Genomic DNA, 15,673 nt, shown 5'->3' on the forward strand with positions numbered 1-15,673 from the left:
ACTTACATGGACCAGCTGCTCCTGAGTGTCATACTCCTTTGCACACCCTTCCCAGTGACAGTTGGTTTCATAAACAACATCAGGTTCCTGTTTACATTCGTCCTTATCAAGTTCTTCTTTCAAGTCTGTCAGATGCTCCTGTAAGGTACAAAGCATGTAAGATGGACTTGTTTTACTTGGACGCCTCAGTCACCCATAGATTAGACAGCAGGTGCTAGTGGAGAATGGAAAGTGCCACAGCATGGAAACAGCACAGGAGTCCTGGTAAGTTTAAGCAGACTTGCACAGAAACATAAGTGTATGAGGAGCTTCAGCTCTTTATAGTACCTCCATGTCCCCCAAGTAAAATGAGCAATCGGTATAGCCCCGTGGTGGCGAACCTTTGGCACTCCAGATGTTATGTACTACAATTCCCCTCAGCCCCTTCCAGCATGGCCAATTGGCCATGCTGGAAGGGGCTGATGAAGTGTATGATCCACTCCATCTAGATTCACTGCTCCCTACCTAATATAACTTCCTGCTATGAAGTTTGCAGTGCTTCTTGTTCAAACCACCTCCAATGCCCTGGCAAACAGGCATGCCCTGCAGCACCTCCTGAAGATCTCAAGGAGAGAATCTCTCTCACGTCTTCAGGTAGCCCATTTCAACAAGCTGGAGCCACAATGGAAAAAGTCCAGGCTCTTGTTGCTGCCAGAAAGGCCACCCTAGATGGTGGAATAGCAAAATAGATAGCTGCCTGATGGCTGTAGTTGGCACATAGGGACATATGGAAGGAAACAGTCCTTCAAAGATATGGGTTCTACATCATGAAGAACTTTAAAGGTCATAAAGAGCACTTTGAATTGAAGTTACTTTGAATTGATCTAGAGATGTAAAATTTCCAGAAAAGTTGAAGCCATGGAAATATGTGCAATACTTGCCCTACTATCAAACCTAAATTAATTTTACTGCTTTAACAACACAAAATGCATCATTTATAACTTAGCATGTACAATTGCAATAGTTGACATATTTATGGAATTTAAAAGTTATAGATGTCTTATTTTTCCACAAGCAAAATGGCAAATATACTCAATACTTGAGAGCAACTTGCAAGCTGATGCACTCTAAGCTGCCTTAGCACATGTACCTGCAATTTTGCCATTTGGTTTGAAAGAGATCTGTTCTTAATTAAGCTGTCAAAGTTTTGCTTTGAGACTAGTTTCTGCCCCACATCCTTCTAGTCTGGCCCTTAAAAGCATTTCACTCATTCTAAAAGTGTAAATATTTCATGGGAGTTTTTTCCCCCAGTACTCCCACAGAATGTCCAATTTTTTTTCCATGGGAAAAAGTGAAAAAGATCTTGGAACCCCTCACAGAACTCTCCCCCACACATTTTTTTTCTAGTTATTTCTGGGCATTTACATGTCTACCGTGATTTTTTAAAAATTATCAATCCCTTCTCAACCTCTTCTAGGGAAAATGTATGTACATAACACATAGCTATTTAATAATAAGATGGAGTTTTGAGGGGGAAAGTGCTTCATAAAGCATAAGCTATTTTATAATTTAAGCAGCTAAGGTGATTTTAGATGCCATATACAACGTTTACGTACATTTAAAAACATTTTACAAGAGAAAGTTTGGTGCTAATTAGGATGCAATTGCCTACTCCTGTCATAGGATCTGGGAAAAAAATTACAAACTTATACTGAAAGGAGAGGCAGAAGCATACCAAATATGTACATAATCTCGCACCTTGTTCCCCACTGCCCAGGAGAGGCATGGTAAGCAATAAGCAAGTGAAACTGACAAAATAGGGAAGGCATCTCCCATCCTCCTTAGTTACCAGTGCCAGTCTCTTAATCTCCAAACACTTGTGTGACGCTATTATCTTTCGGCTTATTGGCAGATGCTTGAAGGAATAGTATTAGGTATTGTACCTCTCACACTTTCCTAGTGCATATTTCTATTCTGTATCAACCCACCCATAATCCGTTTTCATTTTTTAAAAATTCCTCAGAAACTAGTTCTCAGCAGAATCATTGCAACAAGAAATAAGGTATATATAAATCTATACACATGTTTAGGACTTCCATGTTGTGCTTGTGACTAAGAAAATGCTCCCACTGGAAAAGCCCATTTTGACCAGATCAAGAACAATGGGAACTGGTGGCAATTCTCTCTTACAGTTCTTGATAGCTTAGCTTGGGCTCAGAATGTTGGGAGATATAAAAACCAGTCTCCAATTTATATCTCCTGATCACATGGGGTGTTGGTGCTATGTGACCTACCATTTTCAGAACGTGTGCATACCTTAACTGTAACCTCATATCATCAAGACTGGATTGGAACATGCCTAGATTTCTTAATGTGCCAGGAGGGAGAATGAAATGCTGTTCCTGGGGAACATGGAGCCCTCAGGAATAACTCTAGGGAGAGGAGACAAGAGATTTCCCTGGGAAAGGGAGAAAATCAGTGAAAATCACCCCATCCCTTCGTAAGAGAATCTAGGTGTGATCTAGGGATGTTAGTTCTGTCTGTTGGCAGGGAATAGGGGATAGGGTTGCCAGATCCAGGTTGGGAAATTCATGGAGATCTGGGATGGAGCCTGGGGATGACAGGGACATCAGTGGGGTACAATGCCATAAAGCCCACCCTCCAAAGCATTCCTTTTCCCCAGGCAAACTGATGTCTGTAGTCTGGAAATAAGCTGTAATTCCAGGAGATCTCCAGGTCTCACCTGGAGTCTGGCATCCCTAGTGGGATTCATGCCAGAAGAGATAACCTATTTTTGTGACCAAAAGGGCACATAGCTGCTCATCCTTCACCCAAAGCAGGGCTACATTGGCTATTTTTGCAGAGACAAGCCAATTTTGAGAGCCCGGGCCATGTCTAGGTTTTTGCATCTGCTTAAATAACAACAAACAACAGCAACAACAACAACAGCAATGGAGCCCGGAAAGTGTGGATTCTTTCAGACTTAGGATCATTCTACACACAATGTATGCAAAGTGCTGTCAAGTCGCAGCTGACTTACAGTGACCCTTTTCTCAAGGCCAGTAATTAAGCAGAGGTTGTTTGCCATTGCCTTCCTCTTCAGAGTTTTCCTTGGAGGTCTCCCCTCCAAGTACTGACCCTGCTTAGCTTTCGAGATCTGACAAGATCCGATTGTACAATGCTGCCCTCCTTTCCTGTTTTACACATTACATGGCAACAAGCTGGGCTTGGGAATGCACATATAATCCATGTTGCAGGGTACATGTGATTTTTCCTTATATGTGCTTTGAGTGATTCTCATATTACACTCAATGCTTGTATAATGCTTGTACAGATGCATGTGAGATTGCAACCCCACATTTATCCAGGTACTGGCTCCTGGTTTCATAAATAAAGTGAAGACATGTTGGCTCGTTCTTACGAACAGGTATATATGTATGTATGTGCAGGCTCCATGTGTGTTCAGTATAACATCTGAACAGGGCTAGAAACACAGCCAGCTATGACTCAAACAAACACACAGAACAGATAAATATATTTGAATTGTTACATATAAAATATCCACTGTAAAACCAAAATATGCAATCTATGAAGCATCTCTTTTGTCTAAATAAATATGCTTACTGGATACTGGATATAGAGTTAACTGAAAGCTCGAGTAATAATGCTCCTTTGCTCAACAAATAGCAAACCTTAAGAAATACAGGAAGTTATTTCTCCCAGTCTCTCAGTCTAAGAGACTGCGATCTGTGACCTGATTAAGTAAGGAGTAAAACAAGTTGGTTATTTCATGTCATGTGTTTTCTGCCATTGTGTATCGAGGTGTTCCTAAACCCAAAGCTCTGGAGAGATGCCTCTTTGCCCTAATCGTGCTGACTACAGCATGTTTATCTTTCCCAGATATGCTATCTTCATCAATTTTACCAGCCCCTGATGATTGCACATGTTGCTGTCCCCATGCATCATGCTGAAACCCGCTTCTGAACTGGAGCTGGAAGAGGAATTTGTCATAAACTCTTCTGTTGGCTTGACAATAGCATAGCCTCATATTTCATGAAAATGAAGTGCCCAGAGCAGTCTGGATAGTTTACAGTTGTGATAAAGGACGGTCAGATAGATACTGTCAGCCATTAAACAGTTTGGAAGTATGCAGCTCTGACAGAAACACAGAAGCTGGTGGGCCCCTCTAGGTGTCAAATGTTGTGTCACCAAGGTAAAGGATGCTGCTGGGAGCAATTCCTTTCTGAACAGGGACACCTCCCTTCTGGGGAGCTTCCCACCTGCATGCAAGATTTCTTTTTAACCTGTGCTTGCTGCGAGACACAAACATTGGTTGTTTTGCTATCTAGAAGGGTCAAATATAATTTTAAAGGCACTTTGCTGAAATGTGACATTTCTTTCAAAGCTAGCAGGTGGATTCCATGACCCAAGAACCCACAGACTGTCTCAGTCAAATCACTCATAGAGACCAGTGCCTACCCATCATGCTGGGACTTAAGGTAGGATATCTGTTACCTTGAGAAGTCTGAATGTAAACATTCCCATCCATAAATTTTGCTCCTGCTAAAGCAAAGAAACTCATACATCTTTTGATGTGCAGACTTGCTATTTTTCGCAGAAAGGGAGCTATAGTCTCAGATGTATGCATGTTCAAATGCTTCCTTCTTGGAGCTAGAGTGAAATGAAGACATTCAGTTTCCCATAATGATACTTTTACCTGAATTGTAAGGGACCCAAAGACTCTTACAAAGGCATCTTACTCCTTTTCCCACTGAATGGCAATTTTTAATTACACCCCCCCCACACACACTCCAATTACATGGCAACCAACCATTCACAAGCCTGACTACAAATCACAGTAGATCATGGAGAGTGGCAATAAGAATACTGTTGCACTACAGAGAGTGACTACTGTCTACTTCCAGGTGAGTCAAGCACACAGCTAGCCAAATCACACGCTGAAGGGAAAGATTGAACATCCCACCACCCATGATGCTAGTAATTGTGGCCTATGGAAAAAACCTGGGTATGTCAATCAGTCATTCTTTGGCTTAATTTACACACTGGTTTGGCAACAGAGCTGTTGCTCTCCAGTGGTTTGCTCTTCCATCACAATACTCACAGATGCTTCATCAATTCTGACAGGAGTGTGGAATGGGAAGTACTCATGAGACCCAAGTAATCGGGGTGGGGGTGGGGGTGGGGGGTGGGGATGAGTGAGCAATACATGAGTTCCATCTGAACTAAGTTCTGTATTCCTCCTCCTGTAGATAGTTACAGCCCGGGTAGAGTCAGAGGTGTGATCTGTTGGGTACAATCTGAAAGGCAAGGTCCAAGGGGCAAGTAGGGTTGGCGGTTCGGCCCCTCCCGAACGGCAAATCAGGCCGAGATCAGTCAGTTCGGAGGGGGTCGGAGGGCCCGAGGAGCCGAGCCTGCCCCCTCCTCACTAAACGCAATCCGAAGTTGGCCCTTCCCCCGAGCCAGCGGCTTCTCCGAGCCAGCCTGGGGAAAATAAAATTTAACTCCTTCTGGCCCAGCTCCGCCTCCTGGCAAGCTTGGGACGAGCGGAGCTTCCAAGTAAGCTTGGGACGAGCAGCTTCCAAGTAAAAAAACAAAAACAAACCCTACTCCGCCGCAAGCGCCGCTCCCCCACCCCACTCCCGCAAGTCCTACAAGCACCCACCCCCACCCAGCCTCATTTCCCACCCAACCCGCGCGAAACCCCAAGACCCCGAACTCCCATGCCGCTCCTGGCAAGTGGCGGTGGGACGAGTGGGGCTTCAAACTACAAAAATAAAAAACCCACAGAATGGTCCCCACAAAGTTTCCCACCCAAAGAGACCCCACTTACCCACAGTGTCACTGGGCCTTTCCCCACTTACCGTAAGCCCCGCGCTACTTGAGGAGAGTAGCGCGGGGTTCCTTCTCCCTCCCCACGGCAGGGGCGGCCACAGCGCAGCCGCCCCCCCCCCGCTGCCGCTGGGCCTTTCCCCACTTACCGTAAGCCCCGCGCTACTTGAGGAGAGTAGCGCGGGGTTCCTCCTCCCTCCCCACGGCAGGGGCGGCCACAGCGCAGCCGCCCCGCCACTGCCGCTGGGCCTTTCCCCACTTACCGTAAGCTCCGCGCTACTTGAGGAGAGTAGCGCGGGGTTCCTCCTCCCTCCCCACGGCAGGGGCGGCCACAGCGCAGCCGCCCCGCCGCTGCCGCTGGGCCTTTCCCCACTTACCGTAAGCCCCGCGCTACTTGAGGAGAGTAGCGCGGGGTTCCTCCTCCCTCCCCACGGCAGGGGCGGCCACAGCGCAGCCGCCCCACCGCTGCCGCTGGGCCTTTCCCCACTTACCGTAAGCCCCGTGCTACTTGAGGAGAGTAGCGCGGGGTTCCTCCTCCCTCCCCACGGCAGGGGCGGCCACAGCGCAGCCGCCCCACCGCTGCCGCTGGGCCTTTCCCCACTTACCGTAACCCCGTGCTACTTGAGGAGAGTAGCGCGGGGTTCCTCCTCCCTCCCCACGGCAGGGGCGGCCACAGCGCAGCCGCCCCGCCACTGCCGCTGGGCCTTTCCCCACTTACCGTAAGCTCCGCGCTACTTGAGGAGAGTAGCGCGGGGTTCCTCCTCCATCCCCACGGCAGGGGCGGCCACAGCACAGCCGCCCTGCCGCTGCCGCTGGGCCTTTCCCCACTTACCGTAAGCCCCGCGCTACTTGAGGAGAGTAGTGCGGGGTTCCTCCTCCCTCCCCACGGCAGGGGCGGCCACAGCGCAGTCGCCCCACCGCTGCCGCTGTCGTGCCCCCTCAGCGCGCGGCATAGGGGGGATGGAAGGGAGTGGGGAAAAGCCCACTGTCCACAGGCTTCTCCACTCCAGTGGAAGGCAGGACAGCACAGTAAGGCTGGAAGAAAAAAGTGCTGGGGGAAAAAGAAACAAAGCAGAGAATCCACATCCCCAATGTTAGAAATGTGGCAAAACAACACTTTAACTGAAAAAAATCAACTACTTTAACTGAACAACTAACTAAAAACTTTAATAAATTTATGTGTGAATTCCACCTGCCTGGGAGTTTTCTTACCACAGTGCCTTAAAAACATGGTTAAAAAGCATGGATCCTCAAAAGGATCGCCGCGGTTTCACTTGGTCACCCAAAATCCCACCCACCGCAACGCGTGGCACAAGTCCTTAGACGCATGTCTGAATAAAGTAGTCACACACATCCCATGCTGGCCCAACAGTGCCCCAAAAACATGGTTAAAAAGCATGGATCCTCAAAAGGATCCACATGGTTTTTTTTCACTTGAGTCACCCAAAATCACCACCACATCATGGCCACAAGTCCTTGGGCACATATCTGCACAAAGCAGTCACACATCCCACGCTTCATGGCCCAACAGTGCCCCAAAAACATGGTTAAAAAGCATGGATCCTCAAGGATCCGCATGGTTTTCACTTAGTCACCCAAAATCACCACCACATCATGCTTTCAGTGCTGGAGCACATGTCTGCACAAAGCAGTCACACATCCCACGCTTCATGGCCCAACAGATTGCCCCAAAAACATGATCAAAAAGAATGGATCCTCACCGATCCTAATGATTTTTTCTCTTAGTCACCCCAAAATCCCTCACACAAACATCACACAGTAGCACAAAAAATCTGTTTTAAAAAAGCAAAGGTTCCTCAAGGATCCTTTGGCCCCCCCCTCAACCAAACTGCACCAACCCTAGGGGGTATGATCATGAAAGTCTCCAGATGATACCACTGAAATTTTGTCTCTAGCGCACAAAAATGTCTTATTGCTTCGGCTTTAAAAAAAAAAAATGGTTTGCGTTTTTCATCCCCTCCCTCGACATTGGGTGATAATGGACCACCTGTTTGTAGGTCCATAACTTGCGACCCCCTGAACCAAACTGCACCCAAACATGCCAGGGTGTATGATCAGAATAGCGTCTGGGAGACACCCTGAAAGAGTTTGGTGATGATACCTTTAAAAATGCTCGCCCTCTGCAGGCTTGGAATTCCCCCATTGAAAGCAATTGAAAGAATTGTGCAAACCACAGAATCTTAGGCAATCCTGCAGGGTGCCTGTAGGGGGCGCATTTTTAAAGGTATCTATGAAAATTGTAGGGTATCTTCAGAATGCTGTTACAATCATACACTATGGTACAGTTTAGTTCAGAAAGACAGATCCTCAATAACCCCTATATTCCATTGGCTTCCATTGACAACAATGGGTGTGACTATCTTTGGGGAGTCCATATACTATTAAACTGCACCAAGGCTTGGGGTGCATAATCCAGAACAGTATTCACAGAGATGCCCTGAAATTTTCATGCCAATATCTTCCCAAAAGTACACTTACAGGCCAAAACAGGGAAAAAAACAGCAAAATAAAAGCAGACCGAGTCTAGGAACCGGGTGTATCCCGAGCCTGGCAGGCTCAGATATGAGGATCCGACCCCTTTGTCGAACTGGACCCGAATCCGAACCGGGGCCGAATTTTTTTCCCATTTACCAACCCTAGGGGCAAGTGGCCCTTTGGCTCAAACACCTGGGGCTCATGGCATAGAGCAGTGGTGGCGAACCTATGGCACTCCAGATGTTCATGGACTACAATTCCCATCAGCCCCTGCCAGCATGGCCAATTGGCCATGCTGGCAGGTGCTGATGGGAATTGTAGTCCATGAACATCTGGAGGTGCCATAGGTTCGCCACCATGGGCATAGAGCCTGTGTTAGCAGCCACACTGAGCAGGATCAAGCTGTAATTTGTTTCTTTTTCTGGTTTATTTTCTATTATTGTATTTTTTGTGGGTGTTGTGAGCTGCTTTGGGTCCTTTTGAGGTTTAAGGCAAAATGGAAATGCCCTAAATAAATAAATAAACTTCTGATATTATTAGTGTGACATAGGGAGTGGCCATGCTGCTGCAAAATGTTGTGTATACATTTAGACTCCAGAATGAATAGAATTCAACCAACTAACCTACAGTGAAAGAAATTTCATTATAATACAACGATACAGTGCCCAGCAGCTAATCTCTAGTTTTAGTAGGGCCTGATGTCCTAGTGGAAAGAAGAAAACCCATGATCTTGGACCCTTGGATGAGCAAGGGATGACCCCAGTCACTGGACTGAAATGCATCCAAATAAATGCAATGGGCAAGGTTTGTGGTGTCCATGTTTACCAACAACAATGTCACATGGAATTTTGCTGCCTTATAAATGAGTGTTGAAAAGAGTGAAATCAGTACTTTCTGAAAGGTGATAGTGTTAACATTCAGTATGGGTATTGAAGACAAGCTTTCAACTGAGGAATTACCTGAGTAGGTGGGGAAACTGGTGGCAGGGTTTCCATTTCGGTCTTGACTTTGCTGCGTTTGTTAATTACTGGATTGACAGTGCTGCTAACAGCTGACTCGCTGCTCTGCTTGCTCTAAGGAAACAAAATGGAGTGGGACGGAAAGATTCTGAGGTAATATCAAGATTTTCAAAGAAATGTAGCCATATTGCCATCCTTCTCTCACTATATATCAAAGTGGTAGACCTATTAATAAGTTCTGTAGATTAGATTAACTCAGGAGAATTCATTCAGTAGATTTCTGCTGTTCTTTGGTAGGAATTTAACTCAACGTAAATATACAGTGTGATGCTTGAAAACATCTCCCCTGTTCCTCCTCAACTCCTGTTTTTAAAAACTTGCAACTAATTGTACCATAATATAGATTGCGATGATCACTTGAACGGACATCTTACTGAAAGCAAAACAGTGCCGATACACAGTAGCTACAGGTGGACAAGCATCCACAGGAACGTGTGGATGTGCATCCAGTATACTTGAGGTCTTCATCCACAAATATGCATATAGAAGCCAAGAGAAATTTACTCCTCAGTTCTTTATTTCTCAGGAATGGACAGAACAGATTTGAAATGTCCATATTTAGGAGCTTAAATCAATTCTTTTTTAATTTTCCTTCTGTTTGTTTGTTTGTTTGTTTATTTATACTTTCAGCTTTTATACCGCCCTGTCCCCAGGGTGGTATAATATTACAATGTTTATCAAAAACAATAATTGTGGGGGAAGGGAATTGTCATGTTGGGTAGGAGGAGATTGTTGAATTAATCAGACACTCTGGTTAAAAAAAATCTATGTCATTCCCACCACTATTTGAAAGATTTATTATGTACCTTGCAATTTAACCCATATGTACATGGCAACCTGCTCATTTGAACTTGCTGCTTCATGCACCAATGGAGGACAGCACTACTAACAGTGGATTTTCCCCAGTCAGTTCCTGGCACTCAAGCTTTCAGTTTGAGCTCATGGATGCCAACTTATTTGTGTGATGGGTACAAATGTGTTTTCAGACACCTTCAGTTCTCTCGTGTACACTAAAATGTTATCATCTGAATGCTGCCTCACACATACTCAGGGCAAGTCTATGCATTATATTAACACTGTGGCAATACATGCTTCATAACAGGAATATATGAAAAGATGTGAATCAGTTAACTGCACAGTTTATCACTGTAGATCAATACTTCTCACTTCTTTAGTGGGAAATACATGAGTCTTAAGACACAGATTGCTAAGGGTGGGAGGGAATTCAGCCCAATTACAGGGCAGAAACTCTAAGGAAATAATCCAAATGGCAAAAATGTGATGATGTCACAGCCTTGGTAGTTCTGTGTATAAAGGGATCCAGTGCTGCAGTGATCTCTTAGAAACTGACATGGCCCCCTTACCCAAAGGGTGGGAGGGCTGTGACCAGATGCCAGACCCTCTCCTCCTCCTTTCCCCGCAGGGTGGGTGGGCCATGACCAGATGCCAGGCTTCCTCACCTCACTCCCCTCTACGCACTACTACTACTACTACTCCAGTCACTACTGCCACTCCAGCAGCTAAGAGAAACTGACATGGCAACTTTAAAGATTCATTTTAATGGCTGTATTTGGTTGTGGCACATGAGTTTATGAAGAACCCTATTCAAATCCTGTCAGAAGCCAATATGAATCCTACCTGGTTGGACTCAGCTATGCAATTGCTGCTGTTGCTGATCTGAGAAGGCGTAGAATTGACAGAGATGACCGCCACATGCTGCCGTGCAGGGAATATTGGCGATGGCTGGATGAAGGGGGGTGTATGTCCAAATGCTGAACTCAGGCCTCTTTGCTGACTCAGAATCTGTTGATATGTCACTGGATTGATAGGATGGGGGAAGGTGAATGCTGGACTGGAGAGAAAGAACATTACAAGATGAAAAGAGAATAATAAAGAGCAGAAGCACTGGAGAGCAATTGTATCCTGTCCATTAAGGAACGTAGGCTAACAGCAGCAGTGCTGGACATTTTACTTCTTTGGAAATGTATCATAGGACTGCCTTGTGAGAATACAATAAAGGGAGGTTTGTATTTAAAAAATACACAAAAGGGTGACAGCAACTTTAAATTATTACATTTTCCTCTTTTTATTTTGATTCTCCTAGGAGGTACTTATAGAGCAGCTTCCTCTCTTTTGTGACTCCCTTAATGAGGTCCATCAACCTCTCTAGTTGTGACATTTGTTATGGGCCGTTCTGAATTAGCAGAATATAAATTCCACATCGACAGGCTTAGAGCTCTGATGGAATTAAAGCAAATTCTGTTCACTAGACCCCATTTGGAGCCCTGGATCTGTCAAAGCAAAATTCAGAGTGGGATCTGTGCGCTTTTTAATGTAATTCTCTCAATTCTCTTTCAACTCAAATTAGAACCACCATGGTAGTGTTTGGGAGATGTCCTCATTCCTGTCACTTGGGCTATTATCTCTGTAGAAATCCATGTAAATACAGTTAGAATCTGCTGCTAAATGTGAATCAGAGTCAATGAGTAGACAAGCTCTTCATAAACATTTGACGTCCTGGGAGATACTGGAGAAAGCATGCAATTATATTATTTGCATTTAACCATTTTTCCAAGGGCTGTAATGTTCACACCACTAACTGTACTGTAGTAGCAGTCATAAAGAATATAGTGTTTACTGAACAACAGAGTTATATGTAGGACAAAAAGCAAATGGTGGTTGTGCTGCCAGGACTTTTTAAAAGGGGAAAACAGCATGCTCACACTGGCATGTGGTTTTTAGGAATACTTTCTGAACAGGGATATCAGGAAAATTGGGTCCCCCACCCTGTAGAACTGATCATTGCAGCATTAGCTATGATGAAACAGTTCTCCACAGTTGGCAGATACAGTAAAGAATTAACAAAACCTGGCATATGCTACCAAAGCATAGTTGCTATTAACAGTGTGAAAGAAATGTACTGCACGTAATGTACTCTTTTGCATGAATGAGTAATTCAATCTTTGTTGGTATGTAAAGCAGACATGCCATATAAATTAATTAAATGTTGAACATGATTTTTCCTTCAGAGTTTCCATATCTATGATAGTTATTCTGACAAATGTTGTCAACAAGAGATCAATGAAACTCTCTAAATGAATGTTTGAATCCTCCCTCTACCTTACCTGATTGCCCCTGCTGATAAATGCCCATAAGATCCACTTGCCGCAGAACTACTTCTGGAGTTATTTATATAAGCTACCAAGGAATTGGGAGAAGTTCGAATCATTGTCTGAAGATCAATGCTGGCATCAGACAATGGAGATATGGAAAATGCTCTTTTTCGACTTAATCTCGGCGTCACTCTTGGACTAGAGAATCTTGACACTGTACAAAAGAAAATAAAGAGATCAGGCTTTGGTTTGAATAAAAAGAAGTAGGATTCATCTTTTTAATAGGTAACAAAGAAAATAAATTACAAATGTTGTTATTCTATACTGATGGGGAGGACTATGCTTGGTATGTTTCTCATGGAAAAGGAAAGGCCTTTTTTGCCTGAGATACTGAAGAGCTCCTATCAGTCAGAGTAGATGGTACTGAGCTAGATTGGCCAAGGTCTGACTTGATAGATTCATATGTCCACAGATTCCTATGTCAGTTTCATAGATTCATATGTCTACAGAGAGAAGCACTGAATAGATTAGATGCTCTGATACTTTATGGCAGTGGTTTTCAACCTGTGGGTCATGACCCCTTTGGGGCTCGAACAACTCTTTCACAGGGGTTGCCTAAGACTCTCTGCATCAGTGTTCTCCATCTGTAAAATGGATCAATGTTAGGGTTGGGGGTCACCACAACATGAGGAACTGTATTAAAGGATCGTGGCGTTAGGAAGGTTGAGAACCACTGCTTTATGGCAATAGTGATATCCAAGGCAGCTCCCCTGAGCATATCCAAGGGCTGGGACCAGTATAACACAATGGTTACTAGAATGGGTTCTAAGCAAGAAACATTCTTATTCAAGTTTGACCTCATTTATGAGTTCATCAGCTGTCCTGAAGTAAGCCACTATTTCTCAGCCTCAGGTTTTTTCCACCCTACCTCTGCCAAAAACTGCAGTCAGAAGATAAAGCATGTTGGCCTACTGTGCCTCTGCATGGCTCCATAATAAATAATAAATAGCCATGATGCAGCTGCTGGATCAGTATTAAATCTTGCCTTGCCTCCTAAATCAGGCAGGTCAATATGGAGTGAAAGAATGCAGGCTGAATGAAACTCTTAAGAGCTTGCACAAAGATAGAACTATCTTCATTGGTAACCAGCACCAAAGGATCAAAAAATATTTACATTATGCCTCAGTTGAAGAGTATAGTGAAGTCAAATCTCCTGCCCCAGTCCAGATGCAGTGTCAATCTGACCTAGTGCATGTAAGGGCACCAGGACGGGGTTCATGCTTCTTCCTGGTGCCACTTCTCATGCTTCCTTACAAGGCTACCTTGGCTCTTTCAGAGGCAAAGGTATAGGTCAAAGGAGAACCATTGAGTGAAGATGATAAAGGTAAAGAATATCATGGGCTGAATGCCTGCTTGGCAGGGATGGACCCAAGATTTAATCATCTTCAAGCTGGTAGCAGTTAAGGACCATTTGTATAGCAGGCAAGATTCTTTTCTTTCTGGCAGCTATGTGCCAGGCCACAGTTCTCAAAGCGGCTGTTTAGCAGTCCTCAGAGAACTTTCCTATTTTGAGAATAAGCAAAGTAAAAGGAGTTGGCTAGCTTAAAATCCTTCATGTTGGGTCTCACTTGACTTCATGAGAGTCTGGTATTTAATTAATAGCTGGGTTGTTTGCTTTCCTTGTTAAAGGGACAGCTCGGCCTAGCTTAACTGGTTATTGGTTTGCCTGCTTATTTCAAAGAATAGAAACGTGGCTTACATTTTGATCTTCTGAGCAGGATATACTTAGGGTTAGGGCAATTCATGTTGTGGGGAGGGGTTAGAGAATATTATGCTTACCGAAGACAGATGATAGCTCTTTTGTGAGATAAATGAATACCTTCATTCGGCAGCTGTCAATCAAAGTCTTTTGCCACCATTAAATTAACTTACAATTTAAAAGGGGGCGGGAAGGGAACAGGCACAAGTCTGCCTACACAAGCAGGCTCACAGAAGCCATCTGTTACTCAACTATAACCTGTACATCTACTATATTAGCAACTTTTGCCCAATAAGATGTGGCTATAGGTGTAAAAAGTTTAAATGAAGTGGTATTGATAAAACACATGAATCAAAAGGCTTTTCTTGTGAGCAATACCACTACCCATCTTATTTTATATGAGAAAGTTCTAGTGTTATATCAAGGAAGAAGTCCTCTTTATGAGTCTAAAGCTGCAATCTTAAGAACTTTTTTCTGGCTGGAAGTTCCACTATATAAAATGGGACTTCTGAGTAGACCTGCTTAGGATTGCTCTACCTAATTTGGGTTTGTTATCAGCAATTTCCCAAATTTAAGCAGCTATGTTGATAGAAATTCAACATACCTTTAGTTGGGGAAACAATGTCTTTTAAACAAAAGCTACTGAATTTTCAGACTAATGCTTATTCTAGACACAATTCTGTAGTTATGTGCTACAGGTAACAAATAAGCCTTTTCCTTATACTCTCTGTCTCTACTAGACAAAACAAGCTTGCTCCAAAGCTCTAGGTCTCAGATGACTGCATTGTAAAGGTAAACTCTTTTGCAACTGCCAGTTTTAAAACAATATGATACTCTGTCTATTCATATTCCAGAACAAAAAGTATATAAAAAGTTTATACTCTATTAAAAAATCGGAATTCAGCACCCATAGAAATCCAAATTTTGTACATGTATAAATTATAAACATTCAGCAAATATGTTTCTTTTATACAATTTATATTAATTCTGCTAGTCAAGAGGAAGGAAGATAAGGTGGTCACTAATCTCTTGATCACTGAGTCTCCACCTGACTGTGACTATTTGAACTACCAATATCTGTGCTCTGTCAAGCCTATATTTACATTCAAAAGGCTAAATACTTGCTTTACTTAGTTGATACCTCAATATATAGCATTTTGTATACATTATAACATTCTGCACTTTTTTGCATGTCAAGTCTAAATGTAAAACAAAAACGCAAACTGATAATTACAATCTGGTTAAGCAAGACATAATATGATTTATTTGAATATTCAAGGGGTCATCAAAACACTTGATGATTAGGTATATGGAGAAAAAGGAGCTCCAGTTACATGGGATGCACTAGATGATAAATACGTGGTGCATAGTCCTGTGGTAAATCTCAACTGATGAAAGGGATTTTTGTCAGCAAAGTGAGATTTCTTTACTTACCAACTTCTGCTGCCTCCCAAATA

General features: G+C 43.7%; 1 protein-coding gene across 3 annotated transcripts in view; it reads right to left on the bottom strand.

The window, feature by feature from the left end:
* Positions 1-15,673, bottom strand: part of GLI2 (GLI family zinc finger 2) — a 282,674-nt gene that overhangs the window by 26,017 nt on the left and 240,984 nt on the right. For all 3 annotated transcript variants that reach the window (XM_048484808.1, XM_048484806.1, XM_048484807.1), the window contains exons 6-9: positions 12,470-12,671; positions 10,983-11,196; positions 9,285-9,398; positions 7-138 (exon numbers count right to left, since the gene is read on the bottom strand). In XM_048484808.1, coding sequence (XP_048340765.1) covers positions 7-138; positions 9,285-9,398; positions 10,983-11,196; positions 12,470-12,671 — 662 coding nt within the window. The remainder of the gene's footprint in view (positions 1-6; positions 139-9,284; positions 9,399-10,982; positions 11,197-12,469; positions 12,672-15,673) is intronic.

Source organism: Sphaerodactylus townsendi, linkage group LG02, assembly GCF_021028975.2.
Source record: "Sphaerodactylus townsendi isolate TG3544 linkage group LG02, MPM_Stown_v2.3, whole genome shotgun sequence".
NCBI classification, from domain to species: domain Eukaryota; kingdom Metazoa; phylum Chordata; class Lepidosauria; order Squamata; family Sphaerodactylidae; genus Sphaerodactylus; species Sphaerodactylus townsendi.